We start from the raw sequence: 19,113 nt of genomic DNA on the forward strand, positions 1-19,113 counted from the left end.
CGGTCTTGGCAAACAAGTTACATCACTAACCGTCTGGTTCTTGATCAAATTTCTGGCCAAAACTTTAAAATCAGAATCATATATTCTAATTGGATTTTGTAATATATGAAGCACCCGACTAGAATTTAATTTTTCTCAAAAAGTTTCAGGTCCAAGGTCTATAAAACCTGAACTGCAATCCAGTAAGAGAAACTAATTGGATTTTGGGTTTAAATGTGAAGCTCCCATTGCTGTGGTCCAGCTCTGTATGACTCTTTTTTTCCGTTATTAGCTCAAATTAAAATGTATGCAAGTTTCTTGTTCATAGGAAGTTATCCCAGTGCCAGGGAACCCACGTTTCTCTTAAAAGCACAACTTTGTTAGTAGAAACATCTCATCCTGCAGGAAGCCTTCTATTCAAAACCAGCTTGTCAGGAAAAGCCTGTATTCCAGGTTTTTGTACCAAACCACTTTCTCATGTTCTTACTAGACTTCAACCTCAGATCTCAGTTAAGTTGAAGTAGCCATTATTGGCAGGTAACACACCATCTGTATGTAACCTGTGTAATGCCATTAGAATAAAAGAAAACCCATCTACCGCCCCCTAGTGGCGCATATAAGAAGTTTTTCATAAGGTTTTACCTTGCAAATAAAATCCTTTATGCTGAAAACATCCTTTAATAAAAAGACAGAAATATGATTCAAGTCATTAAAAACTTTTAATAATAAAAGCAGAATACAACATAGGGGCGAAATGAACACATACACAACAGTATCGATTCTTAAAAAAAGAAAAAAAAAAACAAAAAGAAAGCCTTAAACGGACGGCAAATTTCTTTTTAGGCGAACAGTCCGTGACACATCCAATAGGAACACATGTTAAGATCCAGGAGGCTCGCATAGAGCCTCGTGGCTGCCCAACACCAGCCCCATAAAACCCTGAGTTTATCATGCAAAAGAGTCAAAAACGACTTTTTTTTGCAAGACAAACCCATATATTCTATGAGAAGCAGGATATCACAGAGCTCACTTTTTACACATGGTTCAATAATACACGACAAAATATATTCACAAATCGTGGGTTGTTAGAGTCCAGAATGAGTGGAACAAAAAGGGACAGATGGGATCCGCGTGGAGGAGGCGGCTTTCATTCATCCAGGCTGGGTGATGGGCTCAGCTCATTACCCAGCCCCCCCACACCGAAGATGATGGTGCTGTAAATGTAAAGTTCGTTTCTAATGTCCCCATGAACATCTTGGCTTTCAAACGCCCTAATAGCCTCCTCCAAATCCACCGCCTCTCACGGCGCCTCCTCCCCCACCTCCTCTGTAGGGAGCCCCGCTACGGTAGGAGTAGTTGCCCCCCTTCATCGCGCCGTAGCCAGACTGCTGCTGTCCGTAGCCCTCCCCAAAGTCTCCGTTGCTGTATCCTCCCCCCACCTGGGTTTCGTACTCGTTGTATCCCCCGTAACCCCCGTAGCCACCGCTGCTATCGTTGTTGTAGCCGCCGCCATAGCCGTAGCCACTTCCGTAATTCCCGCCGTAACCTCCGCCATAGCCGCCGCCATATCCTCCTCCGTATCCACCTCCTCTCCCGCCGCCGAAGTTCTGCATTCCTCTCCCTCGGCCTCTTCCTCCGCGCCCTCCGGTGGTGATCTCCTGCTTGCTGAGGGCCTTCTTCACCTCCACCTTGTTCCCGTTAATGGTGTGATATTTGGTCAGCGCTGCTTTGGTGGCGGAGTCGGTGTCCGTGAAGTAGACGAAGCCGAAGCCCCTCTTCCTGCCGGTCTGCTTGTCGGAGATGATCTCGGATTTCTCCACTGCGCCAAACTGAGAGAAGTATTCGGTCAGGTTCTCCGCCTCGATGTGGTCCTTCACTCCGCCGACGAAGATTTTCTTCACGTTGGCGAGGATGTCGGGGTTGTTGGCGTCCTCTCGGGCTATGGCCCTCTTCAGCTCCACGTTGTTGCCTTCGACGACATGTGGCTTAGCCGCCATTGCAGCGTCGGCCTCCCCCGGTGCGGAGTAGGTTATGAAGCCGAAGCAGCGGGACCTTCCGAGCTGCTGGTTCATAACCACGACACAGTCCGTCAGAGAGCCGTACTGTTCGAAATAGGCTCGGAGGCCATCGCTGGTGGTCTCCACGTTCAGCCCTCCAACAAAAAGCTTGCACAGTTTGTCCGTCATGTTGGGTTTCGTCTGGAGGATGGGAAATGGAGACTTTCCCTGTCCTTCTTCAATGAACAACGTGTGGGCATGGCGTTTGACGTCACGGTATGTGATTGGTCGGCCTCCGTTTTTTAAAAAACGTCGCCTCCCACACCGCTTTGAAGCCTTTCTGTTCCGTTGATTTTAGCACACACAAAAAAGAAAAAAATCACAATCTTCCGTGGCTATTTTGTTTGATCGTCCCTTTTTAAAGAAATATAACCTCAAAAAAGGTTTAACAGCATTTTAACCTTAACGGTATAGATAAAATACTCATTAAGCCAAATTTCTTCCCTGACCTTGAAGGCAACAAACCAGGCTACTTCATTTAGGAAAAAAACAGTTCCACTGTAGGATCATAGCATTGAAGGGAAATACTGATTATAGTTTGTACGAAATCTGGGTCAGAGTGTACAGTGCTCATAACATCAAAGACATCTTTAGGTGACAGTAAAGAAGGCAGCTGATTTGATTTATCCTAAACTTTTTTTTGTAGGATAAATGATTAAGGTAGGGCCACACTTTTTTCCTAGATTTTTCTTCTTGGAAGCCAGATAAAATCAGATGGACACAAGATAAGCATCACCGTTATGTTTCCCTCCATTTTCTCTATTGTTAAACTAATGTTTAAAGTGGACAAATGTTCCTTGATTTACCAATTGAACAAACTCCTAAATCTGTTTGAAAACATACTTCCCTCTGAAACCATTTAAAGGCAACCTTTAACTTTTAGAAATGAGAAAGTCTGCATCCATAAATCTGGACTTTGGTCCGGAATGTTGTTCACTTGGGTTAACATTGAATACATTTCCCTCCATTTTACTCTGCCCTAGTTCAACGAATGTCTAAATCCACCAGTCTTATACTTTCCCCCTAATATTACATTTAAAAATATATATTTCCAGTCCAATTATCTGGCAGCTTTATAAATTGTATTACAATAAAACTGATGGTTTAGTCGTTCTATACTAATCCACGTAGCAGTATGCTGCAGGATAAGGTTCATGGTGCACAAGCAGTAACTAGAAAGGGTTGTCATAGAAAGACAATGATTGAAGGGCTCGTGACTGAGTTTGCTGTAGCACCAAGCCAACATATGACCATTTTGAAATATACTATCTTAATGTCAGGGCTTCACAATTTTTTGTTAATTTTAAATATCTATGTAGCCATTTTCTACAGCACCAATGTGTGCAGTTCCATGCACCATTCTTTGACAGATTTAATCTGTGGCCCTTCCTCCCTTTATCACAAGATTGAAAACCCATGGCCTGGTAACCCTGTAATGTTTTAGACTTCTATAGGTGATTGTTACAGAAAAACATCCCTCATATTTTGTTTATATAGCTGGATGAATTTTAGAAGACATTCCTGTCTCTATGCTTTAGTGTAGGCAGTTCTTAAACTACCAACACTGCAATCAGTAATTAAATTGTTGCAGTAAAATCAGCATTCAAAGCTTTTCTACTGGGTTCCCTCTTCAGTAAGGATTTAATAAGCTGCAGAATTTGCTGCTGGTAAATGATGTCCAAGGATCAAATTCAGGACCTTGGCTTATCTTTGGGAACATTAACATGCAGTTTTATCTCAACTGCTCATAAACAAACCCATTAACCAATGACTCAAAATCGTACTCCACAAGTAAGAGCATTTACCTCCAGACTCGAAGGGTATTGTAGAAAAGTAACAAGTCTTTTTTGTATATCAAAAAATAAATATTTATTAGGCATTTGTTAAGAAAACAGAAAAATTCAGCCAACAGTACAGAAGCTCCTCATCCTCTGGGATGCACGAAAAAAAACCTACAAGAGAACAATAAAATAAACACCTCTTAAAGTCAGTAACAGTAATTTAACCACTCATCTGTCATCAAGCTGCTGCAGTAGATTTTATCCCATTTGGCTTCTTAATTTTTAGACAGAAGAACCTATGGTTTTAGTTAAAAACTGCATGTTTAAGAACTCTTGGTTCATGGCTTTTTAATTGATTTGCAACAAATTTGGAAACAAAGCTATAAATTAATCATGTGTTTCCAGCAGACTATTAGAAAACCAGCAACCAACATTGATCATTCACCTGGAGGGAAAGAAGGTTCCAGTCCTCCTTGGCTCCCTGTCAGCATGGAGACACACCCCATCGCTTCCAGGGCGATGCCCCCTCAGTCCAGGTTACAGGGGCAACCTGGAGGAGATTGGAGGGGAAAGAAAAAACAGTGAGAAACTGAACCAGAGAAGATCATCCTTCACTCGCTCCACTGACTAGTGAATCCGTGGAACAAACTCCCCCTCCACCCACTTTAGACCAATCAAGCAACAATAATCCCCATTTTACTTAAGTTAGCTACTCATAAACAGACGTAGTGGTCTGATAAGATTAAACAATGGTACACTTGTGCACCATCTTAAATATGTTCCATACATTTTTGACCAACACAGAGTGAAGACAGGTTGAATTACATACCTAGTTGGCTGGATGTGGATATCCTAAAGAGATATTTCAGACTCCTATCACAATCGACCCCAGGTAATCAACAGGGTCCTGACGTAGCCTACAAACAAACTGCTACGGCTATTATGGCTGGGATAGCCTACAGGAATACGAGTAAGAACACCTAAATGTAGGAATAATCAAAGATAATTATCAGAGCCCTCAGGTCCACATATAGATTATTTCAGTAAAAGAGTAAATAAGTCAAGTAAAAGGCAAGGTCTCACCCTACAAAGCCTACATGCATTGGCTGTGGGTAGACTGCAACCATTTCACCCACCTGAGTAAAGGAATAAACTGTGGAAACGATGTCATGTAACTAAAGAGCAAGGAGATGATCTCATAAACCTGTGAATAAACTTGAAGCCTGGTTAAAGAAGTAAGATAACTAAGCTAAGTGGTATAACGTTTTATTTAAAATGAACATACATGAGCATACCAAAAATGTTCCAACAATAAGGTTTTGTTCTCCAACACATGAAAGTATACAATATACAATAGATATTGCTACAGGTAATGGGAAAAATGAACAATATTTAGACTGAAACTATCAATATGCTTGGAGGGATTTAAAGTACAGAGTAAGAGGAAAGGGAGGAGTCCTGTTTTTTTTTTTGTGCATTTGGATGGTCCAGAAAATTATACAAACTGATGGTAAGAACAAAAAAGTACATGCTTTCTCATCTTTGTTGAAAAGAAAATACACTAATTTTCCCACTAAATTTATAACAAAATCGAATCCAACTGTTTAAAATGCAAGATATTAAAATAACTGGTCAAGAAAGAAATAATCCTACATCACTTTTCAAACACAACAACTGAACGCAAATTAAAAAATAATCCAACTCTAAAGACAACCTCACACTGATGGCGTGGGTACAATAAAAAAAAGGGGTCACTGTTATAAAGTGTAATTCTTGGATTGTGTGTCCTAGGTGAACAGCAATAGAAGCACTGTTCGGGTTAAGCAGGTGTTCTGGGAAGTGACCTTCCTACCTGTTAGGGGTTCAGGTGGGGGAGGGGTGTCTCTGCGGCTCTGCCACGGATGGGATTCACGACAGACGGCCCCATTCATGACAGAGTTTTGCGACCAAATGGCGGGGAGAAACGTTTCGCGGGAGGCGTGAGTGGGGAGGGTGTTCTCTTTTAGTAGCCGCCGCCACCACCGTAGCCCCCCCTGGGATATCCTCCACCACCTCCGCCTCTGGAGTAGGGAGCAGCGCTCCTCTGGCCTCCGAAGGGCGGCCCTTTCATGGGGCCGTAGCCAGAGGACTGCTGGCCGTAGCCGCTGCCAAAGTCGCTGTAGCCGTTGCCACCACCGTAGCCGCTTCCCTGGTCGCCATAACCACCTCCGTACGGTCCACCGTACCCTCCGTAGCCGCCACAGTTGTAGCCGCCACCGCCGCCATTTCCGTAGTTGTAGCTTCCGCCATAATCCCTGCCTCCGAAGCCATTTTGATTCCCTCTCATGCCTCTGCCGGGCCTTCCTCTCGGCGCCATTGTGTTTCTGTTCGCCGCCTGCATCTCTTGTTTCGTCAGGGCTTTCTTCACCTCGACTTTGTGTCCATTAACTGTGTGGAACTTCACCACCACCGCCTTGTCGGCGGAGTCGTGGTCGGTGAAGTACACGAAACCGAAGCCTCTTTTCTTCCCCGTCTCTTTTTCGGAGATGACTTCAGACTTCTCCACCTGGCCGTACTGCGAGAAGTACTCGGTCAAGTGCTCTTCTTCGATGTCGTCTTTCAGCCCACCGATAAAGATTTTCTTTACTTTAGCCAGAGCTTCGGGTTTGTTTGCATCTTCCCTGGCCACCGCACGCTTCACCTCCACCGCGTTGCCGTCTACGGTGTGCGGCCTGGCAGCCATGGCGGCGTCGGCCTCCTCCGGCGTGGAGTAGGTAACAAAGCCGAAGCAGCGGGAGCGCTGCAGCTGCTTGTTCACGACGACCACGCAGTCGGTGAGCGAGCCGTACTGCTCGAAATGCTTGCGCAGGCCATCGTCATCGGTGTCTACGTTCAGCCCGCCGACGAACAGTTTACAGAGCTGGTCGTTCATTTTGGAAAAATGGGAGAAAAAATGGCGATCAGAAAAAACGGTCTGCGTGTGTCCAACAACGGGTTGATCACAAGATGGCGGAGGAGAAGAACGCAGCTTTATATAAATGAACTGCAATGACGACACAGAAACGACGCCTTTTCCGGTGTCTTAGCGGAGGGGGAGGGGTGAATCGGACATCTTGAAAAATCACGTAATGGCGACAAAGACATTATAAATGCATTTCAAATAAATGGAAGGCGTTGTATTTATTCCGTTGTGGTTAATATCAATATGTCTCTCATCCTTTAAACATGTTAAAGGCGATAAAAGAAAAAATAAGAATAAAGCAGTGTTGGCTTCTAGTCATAACTAAAAGAGGTCAAAATATAGCTCGACGCAACGCTTCATAAAGACGTTTGCTTAAACAACTTCTGTAATGTCTTAATAAATGAGGGGGTTCATTTCCATTCCATTCGGGGATTTGAAGAATCAAACTTTGCATTTCTAACGATTTTCTATATTAATATTAACCTTTATTCACTGAAACATGAAACAAAACCGACATAAAAGAGAAGGGGGGATGGGGTCCCCATGATGGGGACCAACCCCCGCAGAATAAAGACGACTAATGTCCCCCTTCTCAGGGACACCGTTGAGGATTTACGCTCGTTTCCCATTCTCCTTTAAAAGTTATATGTAGTTTAGTAGAATACTGCATTTAATTCCTTTTTGTCTTCATTGTCCCTGTCTGAGAAAATAAAAAGATGCTGCCACCACAATGTGCCATTAAGTGTAATGTGAAATGTTCAGCTATACAAGAGAAAATGTTTTGCAAACAGACATAATAAAAGTTCAGTTTTAAGCTTTAAACAGAAACTTTAGCCACGTGTTTTCTGTCTCCCCCACATGGCTGCTGGAATATAACTGCCATGATGATTTCTGACTTTCTATTTGACATAATGAATAGAAAATCCCTTTATTGTATCTATTAATTAATAGAAGAACAGTTGTGTAAAATGTTTGACTAATATGTTTCCTTGTAGACCCCATTTCCATGTTCAGATAATGAATTGATATTTTTTTAAAGGTTGGGAGATTGTTTTAGAACCTAACCAGAACTTAATTGATTGGTTTGCACACAAATGGACTGATTTATAATTAAATGCTTCAAACTAGATTACTTAAGTGTCTAAATGTAAGAATTTACAGAAAATCCCCTAATATTTCTACAGTTTGTAGTTGTTTTTATTCCTCTTTGTTCCTTAAAGCAAACATGACAAACATAAAAACAGCTGTCATATGTGGACGCACTGTATATAGCCCATGCACCTTCTTATTCTCCTTTGATTATTTGTGTTGATGTAACGAGTACATTTCTCCACTGTAAGATCAATAAAGTCAAGCAATAAATATGAACAAGTTCCAGACCTATCCATACTTTAGTGAGGTGTTTCACTGTTTTCCCAATTTATTTAACATGTCATATGAGAACTGTGTCATCCTATATTATCAGCTCTTCAGTGTCTGCACTAAAAACATGTTGACTTTTATGGGTCTGATGCGGCAGTAGGATCGATTTCCACATCAACATACCTGCGGGGACCTGTTTCTATCTGAGCAGCATGCATACAACTGCAGATAAAGACACCAATAGTAGTATGCTAAGCCTCCACAGCTTAGCTCAGATAGAAAGTTAACGTCACACTCTTTAGTCACGTGAGCCGATCAGATTCTGCAAATATGCAAATAAACAAAACACTGAAATCCAAAGTTTGACTAAGATCTTTATGAGACATTGAGCTCTCGAAAACATTCCCGGTTTCTATTCTACCAATACAAACACACATGACAGTTTGCTCCTTCACAGATACACTTCCAGATCACATACGGATACAAATGTGGGCCGGTTAACAAGGAGAAAGGACCAAATAAAACCTGCGTTGAAGCCGTTTTTTTTTTTTTCTGGGATGTTTTAAACTTGAACATTTAGAAATCAGTAGATGCCGAAGCTAAAAGCTTCTCCTCATCCACTTTACACTACGTACTTCAGTCATGCAGGACAAGAATGATTCATGTACGGTACTCAGGTAACTCAAGGTCGTCCCCTTTGACTTTGAAAGGAAAGGCAGCAGTGTTGGATCAACAGTTTTGTTGCGGCTTAAACAGTACCACCATTAAATATCTGCTGGCACCCCTTAATGCTACACACCTGTTATTGGTGCTAGGTCAACGGTTAGAAAATGAAACCTATAAAAAGCATCAATAGCATATGTAAGTCTAATGAGTCTAATTGTGAGTGAAGCTGAAGGAAAATCACAGTGAAATGAAAAGTTGATTCACATGAAGAATAAAAACAATTGAAACCAGAGGTTCTGGTCTAGCTAAGTGTCCTGCATGGCAATAGAAACTGTTCACACCTTTACTGAAACAGCCTTCTTTCTCAAAACTGTCAAGTCATTACGAGACAACTATAGATATTTGCTAAAATAGAATCTATAGCTGATCAATTGAGGCTGCGTTTCCCAAATATCACTAAGAAGGAAGACACTGATGGATTGTTTTCCACCATGGATCATAGGACTAGATTTGTTTTTTTGTTTTGTTTTTGTTTGTTTTTTTACAAAAAAAGGACCAACCCCAAATGTTATAACACTGAGTTAATGTAAAAATAAAAGAAACTATTTGTAAAATGAAAAAAAAACTCCCAAGTAATCCTTTACAAGTTCTTTTTTATTTGTTGTAGTAAAATCAAACATCTAACTAACAGTTTCCACTCACTCCTTTTGTCTAGACTCTAAGGTTCAGAGTAAAGGCCTTTAAGATGATGAAAATGTTGATAGTCCATGTGCTTGAATGGATCAGGTCAAACAACTTCTAGTCACATCTAAACAGTCTGAAAGAAGAGCCCAGTTTCTGTGAGATAAAGTGGGGAGGAGGGGGAGGAAGGGGGACTGGATTATCTATTGGTAAGAGGGGGGTTGGGGGATGAAGGGCGCTGGATCACAGCTCCACTGGTGGTTCTGAGTGGGCCAGGTCACCAATGATGGAGGGCAGGGCCATAACTTGATCTCGTCAACACTGAGAAGCTCCATGTGATCACATGATGTAGACCTTCTCTGCCTGAGAGAAGCTGAAGACCTCTTTGGTTCTGGGACACACAACTTTGTCGTCTTGGCGAATGGACAGCAGGGACTGAGGATATAAAACCAAAAAGAACCAGAGTAGAGTTTCCATGATTTTGTCAAGAATTCACACAACATATGAAACATGGTTTTGTCACAGAGAGGACTCACGTTGTAGCCGTAGACGTATCCGTTAGGCAGCATCATTGGAGGGTTGTTCTCATTCATGACCTCCCCAGAGATCTTACAGACTAGCCTGGAGTTGGCACAGTGAGCCATGGGCAGCGGCTGGGCCAGTTTATTAAGAGATTTACTGCAAACTGGGCAGTCTGGGTTTTTGGAGGAGCCATCCTCCTTGTAGCATTGACTGAAAGGATGAGTTAAGAATGATAAAGAACAACTGAGTCTGCAGAGAGCTTAATCAGATCTGACCTTTCCTCCATCCAGGTCCAGCTAACATCTCTACAGACCACACATATCCCGGACAATCTCCCAGCTTGATGCAGAGACTTTAGTTCAGGCTGTTAAAGCTCCAGCAACAAGCTGCTTGATCAATCATTCAACATAAAGAGGCTAAATTCAGTCATTTATAGGGACAGTTTAAAGAAGTTTGGACTTTTGAGAAGGAGCCCAAAGGTTAGTGTAAATAAAGGATACGGCGTCTTGATGGCTGAAAGACCAGCCTGCAGGGTGATTGTGAAGACAGAATTGTTTCCCAGCTGGTGGAGTCTGTAGTTGTCGTATCGAAACTGCTGGATCAGCATTTTCCAGCGAGCTGGATCCAAAAGATCCTGATGGAAACAAAAAGCCCATGGAGAAGTTTCCCCCATGAGGACAATAAGCCAAATAATTTCTATCTGAGCAGCATGCATACAACTGCAGAGAAAGATACAAATAGTTAAAAAATTGCTATAGAAAATTATACTAACAAAATTAGTCAAGAACCTTCTTGAAACATTGGGCTAAAGTTAATGTGTGAATCACAACTTTCAGTTCGGGTTACCCCCGTTTGTTCATTTCAAAATCGAAAATACTCAGAACGGCTAAAGATGAGCTATTTTATTTTATTCTCATGATCCATTTTATAAAAAAAAAAAAAAAAACAGTTTCTGGTTTATGTTTGTTTATTCAACCAGTGAGAAACAAACTGAGGACATTTTTAGGGTGAGGTTCCCGTTGTACTTGGGCAAAAAAACAGGAAAAACCAGTTTAACCGTTTCTACAACAAATAGGAACCCTTATCAAAATAAACTACTTAAATATGTCCTATTTATTTCTACAATCTGAGTAAAGATGACAAAAACCACAAGCTGTATTTCCACTGATCCGTCATGTAATGTGGAATAATTCTGCAATACTTTACTAACTGGACTCAACTGTGTTTCATTTAAAAAAAGAGCATTTTGTTGGATTCACAAATTGATCTAAACTGCAAAATAATTAAAAGGTTTGCTTGACTCCAAGTTGTTTTTATTGTAAACTAAACATAATTTAAATGTAGCCTGTAGTTTAGTTAGCTTGGTCTTGTTAAGACAACAGGCGCCATCTGGTGGCTGGAAGATGCTACTTCATATCATCCAGCTCTCCTGTAATCTGCAGTGTAACTGTTACCAAAGTTGGATTATTCCCAGTACTGGTACCTTATATGGGGAGATGTGTGTATCTGATGGGAAGGCCAGCATGCCCATCACCTGCCGGACCTCATCCAGCTGTCCTCCTTCTGCTTGGCTGAAGTGCTTCCTTGCATGTCTGATGTGAGCAAACAGAGACCAACAAACTCAGTTGTGACAGTTTAAATAAATGCTGCTTCTTAGAGGAAAGTGAGTGTAAAGTGTGTGTTGAGTTCTGTGTGAAGTACCGGACTGCATCCATACGCTTGTTCTGTCTGATGAGCTCAATGAACTCCTGAATTCTCAGGCTAAACTCCAGACAGCTCTGCAAAATGAAGGGGGAAATTATCTGAACTTTAACCTCTTAAAGTTCCCAAAGCTGCAAGAACCAGACTCTCAAATCTGTCGTAAAAATGCTTTTAGAAAGCAAGCCTGATTGGCTGTAGCTTGAAGTCTGGTGGGTCATTTTTTAACAGAACATCTTTCAAGTGAGTTTAATCTGAATTTGTTCACAGGGAATCAAATAAATAATTTTTTTAAACCATAGAACACTGCACTAAATCTGGTTACCTGCACAGAAGGATCTGTTTCAACAGTAGGATGACCTAAAACACCTGAACTGGTTTTAAAGAGCTTAAAGTCAGGCAAAAAAAAAAAAAACATTAAAATTAATGTATATAAATAATTAAAATTCCCCAAATTTCTGCATTTATATCCATGATGAGTCTACGTTCCCACTTCAAACTCAATTTTACATCAACAAGTTCTAATGCAGGTGTTTTATCTTAATTTTGCAATTGAGATTTTGATTAATCTACAGAAATAACAACAGTGTGAACGTTCAGGAGATAAACATATGCTTTAAGTCAAAGACTATTTATTTAGCCTCTGCTGATGTTGATGCTACTCTTAATGGATCCTGCTCCCTATTCAGAGGAACTTGTCTGTAACATTGGGGCTGAATCCCAAAAGCAGCCCCTGAACACCAACCCTTTGTTTGCGCTTTCCCAGAGAGGGTCAGCCGCATTAAGCGCCGTCCCAAACCATGCAGTGGGCAAGTGGACCGTTCAGCCCTTAAATAGTGAGTCTGCATCAAATGCAGGCTCGCTGGAATTAAGCAGCAGGTGTAACGGTAAACTAGTGGTGGAGGAAACACGTGCATTCAAATGTAAGTTCTGCTGGCTGGCTGCAGCTTTATCACAATGAAAGAAAATCACGAGTTAGGAAAAAGAAAAAAACAAAAAACAAAAGACATCATTTATCCCTAAAGGGAAGGTCCCCTATGAAATAGTTCTATTTGACTGGAGAGTATAATGTTTAAGAAAATAGAAAATGTTTAATGTTATGTTAACCTGCAACACAGAGCTACAGCCACGCACGAGGCGTCAGTGTGTTGCCATAGGAACGACTGCTTTCCCTACTGATCTCTATTTATTCCCTGGATTTCCAATTGCCAGTTGGTAATACCGTTTTGAAGTGAAGCCACTGACCGCCATATTGGTACTCCCTAGTTAGATTGGTCACAATGTAAACAATATGTGCGCTACAGCATCGAACAACGATGATGTTCTCATTTTCAGGGGAACTTAAGACTTTTAAAATAAAGATAAATTCCTTACTTTGACACACACTTGCTGTTTCACAGCATAAGTAGATTACTTTAACTTATAATAAAAAAATAGGCACATCACATTGCATAGTCAAGCCTATAAATCATGTAAAATGACATATTATACAAATTATATGTGTTAATGGAGCATAATACAGATGTGCCAAAAGTGCTAAATTGATTACTCACATGTATTTATTATATTGTCATGGTAATTACATCTTACATATAATTTTAAGATTTTAGATAAAGACTGAATTACAAGTATATGTCTGTTAATGCTATAGTATTTTTCTATTTGCAAATTGTGCATGCATGATGCCAAATACTTTTCTTCTTTGTCTGTGCATTAGCCTTCAAATCTGACAGATTTACAATAGAGCTAAATTAATGAACCAATTTAATAACTCCCCAGAGCTCATTTCTACACTAGCAAAATCACATCAATTGGTAGAATAACAGGCAACACCAAGTTCATATTTTGCTTTTTGCTTATTTACAACAAGAATCTGATCATTTGAAAAAAAAAAATAATAATAATAATACATACAAGTATGTATGCACAGACTGACACTGAAATTACCTTTGAAAAAAACTTCCCACAGCCGGCAAACTGGCTGTTTTTGCAGCCAAATGCTACACATGTAGACATTTTTTCTGCATATCTCTGTAAGAGTGGGGAGTACCAGCATGGCGGACGGTGGCTTCACTTTCCGGGCAATCCAGTTACCAGTAAATAAATAGAGATCAGTGACATTCCCATTCCATTGGAGGGAGTAGGTCATCCCATTCATGTTTATACCCCAAGGTACAATCCAGGCACTTTCCACAGCTGCCAGTGTGACTTCACTACGAGTCACACTTGATAGTTAAGGGTTAATGGTTAGGGAGCGGTTTGGGAATAGGCCTGGGTCTCCCTTTCAGATGAATCCTCGCCATCCAATGAGTAAAATAGAGCTTATAATACTTATTTTGTTAGTTAAAATATGTCTCACGGTCTGAGAATGAAGGGAATATGGTCCAAATGCTGAATTTTACAAACCTTCATCTTGCGGAGGCGGGACTTGTTGTCATGGCACCAGGCCAAGCACGTGGCCGTCTCCTGCCTCTCCAAAGACTCCTCCACCTCCTTAGCTGTGAGGAACATCTCAATGTTCACCAGATCCTAACAGAGGTGGCAGAATTGATCACTATATATGTAAATCAGAGAACATCCAGAGGAACATATGATAGCCAGGAGACCCGGTGATCACCTCTATACCACTCTGTCTGGCCAACTTCACAGCTGTGTTGTAGTAGCCACAGCGCAGCAGGTGCTCCACCATCATGCGGTCCATGCGTTTCTTCTTCCACAGGTTGACAGAACCAGGCTGGTCGCTGCTGTGCTCCTTCAGGTGCTCGATGCGACGCTTGCAGAGCTTGGCACTCTCATCTTCTGCTTGAATCGACTCGGCAGCCTTTAGAAAACACAGGATATGCTGGTGATGCTCAGGGCCTCTCCACTACAACATAGCTATTGTTGGACCAAGGAAAGTTTTTAAGTGTCCTCTGTAGATTGAAGTAAAGCCTTGACGACAACCTTCAGGTAGCCACGCATGATCACTGTGTCCCATTTAAAAAAAAAAATTGAATTAAGGTGAGGATTCAGCATTTAAAGCCTCTATTCTGATTGTATTTGCTTATTAACTCCACACTGAGCAGAAGATAGTTTCCTGTTATGACCCATGGATCAGTCTGACCATCCTCATGGGAACATCATATATTTCCTACTTTTTAAAAGTTTCTTTTTAAATTAAAAATTTTAATTTGTAAATCTGTAACAAAGGTGAAAATTAATATGTTTTTTTTTATCATTCACAGTGAAAACAACATGAATCTTGACATGAATCTTTTATAATTCTGGGCTTTCAAATCTGAATAAATGGGCAGCAGTAGTACAAATATTGTAGGCCATTACAGCATCATGAACATAAATATCTACTTCCAATTGTGTGGAAAGTGTTTAATAAAACAAGTGTATAGTCAGAACAAAAATATCAAACATCTCTGTTAGCAGTTGTCTCACCTTCCTCTTCAGAGCACTGAGCTTCTCCACCACTCCATCCAGCAGTGACACCACGGAGTCAACCACTGGGAAGCTGCTGAGGGTCTTCTCCAGCTCTGCAACCACCATTGTGACGTGACTCGTCTCCCGGTCGATGTTCTTCTGGGCCGCTCGGAACCGTTTGTTCAGAGTCTCGTACGGCACCTGGTGAGACAACGCTATGGTGTGGTGAAAGTGGACTGAGTTCAGTTTAAGGCTGCTGTTTTGATGAAGTTTTAAGATTTTGAAAAAAGAATCAAGCCACATCCACATTTTGAATCATATAAATAGATTTTTTTTTTCAGGAGATCAGAAGACATCTTTATGTCAGAGTCTGTCAGATCAAGCTGAGGCAAACCGCCCCACTTGAAGGACAATGATAAAAAGTAATTCTACAGAGGTAAAAAGCCAACAAATAAATGGAAAATAGAGAATCAAATAGCCAGTCCTCCGATCAAGTATATTGATTTATATTATTTAATACTTAAAGAATTTTTGTGTATTTTTATTCCATTTTTTTTTTTTGAATATCCAAAATGACTTTGTCTAATCCATGTAGTATAGCTAGTAGCATGTGGCCATTTCTGATTAAGCAGGAAGCTTCTTTTTATTGCAGCCTCTGATCCACTGACGGGATTCTTCCCCTCAAGCTGGCTGACTAGGAAATGCACCCTTAGGAGGAAACACAGTTTATTAGGATTTCAGAGATCTGTTCCAAACTCCGATGGCAGAATGGGACCTTATGTTTCACATGTTGCGTTATGTTCTGTGGGCAGAGACCTCAGCTCAGACGTATGGTGTTTACTGGAAGAGAAAACAGCCTCCCAGATGGATTCCTTCGACCATGCTTCTATTTAGACAGGAATCTGTTTTCCTAGAAAATATCCAACTTTCTTAACTGTTCCAAAGGCCTCCTAGAATCTCCTTCTCACCTAAAACTGGAGTGACTGGGTTGACAAGAACCATCTGCAGAGATGAAACAGGATCTCACACAAAATGTCAAGAAAAGCCTGATCCAAAGTGACCAATAACTAAACTCACTTTACTCATCTTGACTAATGAAAATTATTCTCATCCTCTAAGCTCAACATTTCTGAAATTTGGTTCCAAAGTCTGAGAATCAGGATATGCATGTCAAAACAATGCATCTTTTTGTACATAAAGCTAAAAAATTCTGACTGAAAATTGATCAGAACAAGGATCGGATACATTAACCTATTAAACATGTAAAAGAATCTAAACTCCCGAATAAAGAGATGAGAAAGGTACCGATTTGCAGCTGTAGCATAGTTTGTGATTATTAATTATGTCAAATAAAAAAAATAACAGTTTGTACAACATCTGTTACATAACAGGTTAATGTTTCACCTACCAACTTAAACCGTGTGGGAACAAATGGATATTCCACAACTAAGTGGAAAATACAGCCGTTATTATTTAGATGTCCGACTGTTATTAATTATGTCCAATTAATCAATGAGTCCCACGTAGACAAAAGCAGATGACAAGAAAATATATTGTAAACTAGACATATAGTAGCTTTAAATTGGCTTTCAGAGAAAAGCTCATTTTTAGATTTAACGAATGCTTAAAGACATGATTATATCTTTATGCAAAACACATAAGATGAAGCATTTTGATGTCTCAATCAGAAAACTCCGACTCTAGAAGGATTTAAGAGAGTACAAAAACCCAGAAGCATCTGGAAATCACAATCAGGCCCCTAAAATTAGTCTGTAGGTGAAATCTGTGTGAGATTTGGGGCTCAAGAGTGGATCAGAACATCCAACAGGTCCAATATTAAGCAGACATAAAGCACAGGTCGCCATAAAGTTATTACTGCAGGAGAACAAGACTTTTCCTGTTTCTGAATTAAAATGTAAACAGGAAAAAACTCAAAAAAAGGAAGAAATTATTCTTCCAGTTGCTCATTGATACAAGCAGTTATATAGAGCATTTTATCAATATTCAGCTGATACAAAGTTGACTGTGTTGTTAAATGTTTTCCAGAATCTGTTAGGAAATCAAATCAGCATTCTGAGTCTATGCCCAAATGCTGCACGACCTCTGAAGGAGGAAAAAAACAGATTTTATTGAAGAGAACAGGAGTTACTTACTGTACACAAAAAACTTACAATTAAACACAGAAGTTTTATTTAAAATATGAAATATTCTAAACGGTACTTTGGTTCAAGTTAAAATGTTCATTACTTTTCAATGGGAACATTTCCTATTCTACTGTAACAAACATGACCTTTGGGCTGAGCATTAATTGAAGAAAATCAATTAACTGACAGCTATTCCCACTTCTATAAAAGTTAAATATTTATCCTTTTGTGGAGTTGATGCAATCAGCTGGATTTCCTTAGATAGAAAACTATGAACCAATCTGACTGTATGATTTGGTTGAAGCGTCTCTATAAGGTGCCTTCGATGACATGCTGTGAATTGGCGCCAAATAGACAAACTGAATTGATTTGGTAAAATCTTTGCAAAGGTTTTTGCTAATGAATGAATTTAAAAAGGTTCACCTATTGTTAGGATTATTTTGTTTTATTGATGACTGTATTATAGTATTATATAGCATATATTATATGCTTTATGAATGTACTATAAATTGAAGGATATGAATCATTTCCAGGATTTCATGATGTAGGTGTCTTCCCTTTAAATCTGCACACATAAGCTCGGGTATTATTATCAAAGGGTTTCTTTATTGCTCTTTTGATTAAACCATAACTAAAATGAGGACATAAAAACCCAGCAGCTGATGCATTTAGTTAATAATGGAGGCATCATGTTACAGATGATCCTCTTCAGTTAGAACATCAGCCCTGTCCTAAAATGGTGCCCAGCACCTTCCTGCAGCAGAACCATAGCGATGCTTTTCTCCACAGCCTCTTTTCATCACCCTGGTAACATTTTACCCCCTCGGTTCCGACCCAGATGCTGTCATTCAGCTGATACTCACAGTGTCCCTGGACACACCGGACCGGGAGCCCGTCTCCTAACGGTGTCGCAGTGATGCTGAGTGGGAGAATGGAGGAGCAGTGCGTGTGTGCGGCAGCCGGCTGGGATTTCTCCCACTGGCCATTTTGAAGCACAGAGAAGCGGCAGGAATCTGATGACTCAGGAACCCCCAACCATCCATAAACTAGCCTCCTCATTCCCTCCCAATCAGCACCACATACCGGCATTTAACAGCCACCGGTTTGCCTCCACTGATCAGAGCTAACGTTAGCAGGCTAATCACGTCTGCATCCTGTCATTTCTTCCACGAAAGGTAGATCAACCATGTTGTTTCTGGTTCACGTAGATATAACCAGAAGTAAAACGGATTAATCCGAAACAGGCAGAAAAACTATCAGATACTTTCACCTTTTATAAAAGAATCCACACCTTTTCCCTAGTTATTCCAAGAAAACCATCCTGCAAGCTTTTTTTTTCTTTTCTCACGGATCCAGTTAGTCAAAAGCAAGCTCGATTTTAATCTAACAACTATGCACTTTTGGAAGGATTCGGTATAAATAATCTTCAAACTAAAAAGAAAATCGCCAAATACCCCAAAAAATGGTGTTGACACTTTAAAATCCTTCCTTTAAATCCAGGAGGTTGGTTTTCTGGTTGTGCTAGTTTAGCTAACCCCAGCCTCCCTGTAATGTTCGCCGTAGCAGTCTCTAATTAACCACTAATTATCCTCCTTTAAACAGACCTGGACGTTATGACGGTGTAGATTAGAATAGGGGATTGACATGTTACAGTTTGTGCTGTGTTTACCTTTAGGGTGGGATATTCTTGGACTTTCAGAGCCATGGACAGCTGAGCTGCTGTCTCCTGAACCGCCATCTTGGTTTTGTGATTTTTCTTGTAGCTGTTTTTGTTGTTTTTTTCGCCTTCAGCTCAGAATGGCATCAGTGCCTCACTATCGCCCCCTAGTGACACGGGGGTGATACTCACCAGGAGACGTTATGTTTTTTTG

The 19,113-nt window shown here is 40.6% G+C and overlaps 3 protein-coding genes across 3 annotated transcripts; all 3 read right to left on the bottom strand.

Moving 5' to 3' along the window:
- Positions 1-688: 688 nt before the first annotated feature.
- LOC107083796 (heterogeneous nuclear ribonucleoprotein A0-like) lies at positions 689-2,202 on the bottom strand. The gene has a single exon (XM_015373267.1). The coding sequence runs from the start codon at positions 2,163-2,165 to the stop codon at positions 1,251-1,253; it is 915 nt and encodes a 304-aa protein (XP_015228753.1). The 5' UTR covers positions 2,166-2,202; the 3' UTR covers positions 689-1,250.
- Positions 2,203-5,067: 2,865 nt separating this feature from the next.
- On the bottom strand, positions 5,068-6,808 carry LOC107083795 (heterogeneous nuclear ribonucleoprotein A0-like). Its single transcript, XM_015373266.1, has one exon. It carries the CDS (start codon positions 6,726-6,728, stop codon positions 5,820-5,822), a length of 909 nt encoding a protein of 302 aa, XP_015228752.1. The 5' UTR covers positions 6,729-6,808; the 3' UTR covers positions 5,068-5,819.
- A 1,679-nt stretch (positions 6,809-8,487) lies between these two features.
- Positions 8,488-18,998, bottom strand: maea (macrophage erythroblast attacher). The gene is made up of 9 exons (XM_015373297.1): positions 18,912-18,998; positions 15,117-15,299; positions 14,305-14,508; positions 14,094-14,216; positions 11,691-11,767; positions 11,473-11,581; positions 10,490-10,623; positions 10,004-10,199; positions 8,488-9,902 (listed from the first exon to the last, which is right to left on the bottom strand). Exons 1-9 carry the CDS (start codon positions 18,978-18,980, stop codon positions 9,807-9,809), a joined length of 1,191 nt encoding a protein of 396 aa, XP_015228783.1. The 5' UTR covers positions 18,981-18,998; the 3' UTR covers positions 8,488-9,806.
- Between the last annotated feature and the right edge of the window lie 115 nt (positions 18,999-19,113).

Source organism: Cyprinodon variegatus, unplaced genomic scaffold (assembly GCF_000732505.1).
Source record: "Cyprinodon variegatus isolate N-32 unplaced genomic scaffold, C_variegatus-1.0 Scaffold84, whole genome shotgun sequence".
NCBI lineage: Eukaryota > Metazoa > Chordata > Actinopteri > Cyprinodontiformes > Cyprinodontidae > Cyprinodon > Cyprinodon variegatus.

Bases quoted from the DNA above. Each gene is read 5' to 3' on its own strand.
- LOC107083795 (XM_015373266.1), bottom strand. From the start codon at position 6,728: ATGAACGACCAGCTCTGTAAACTGTTCGTCGGCGGGCTGAACGTAGAC.
- maea (XM_015373297.1), bottom strand. From the start codon at position 18,980: ATGGCGGTTCAGGAGACAGCAGCTCAGCTGTCCATGGCTCTGAAAGTC. The intron at 11,768-14,093 runs GTTTGTAAAATT...TTCATTTTGCAG, and splicing joins CCCGCCTCCGCAAGATGAAG to AGCTGTCTGGAGTTTAGCCT. The intron at 11,582-11,690 runs GTACTTCACACA...TGCTCACATCAG, and splicing joins AAGCGTATGGATGCAGTCCG to ACATGCAAGGAAGCACTTCA.
- LOC107083796 (XM_015373267.1), bottom strand. From the start codon at position 2,165: ATGACGGACAAACTGTGCAAGCTTTTTGTTGGAGGGCTGAACGTGGAG.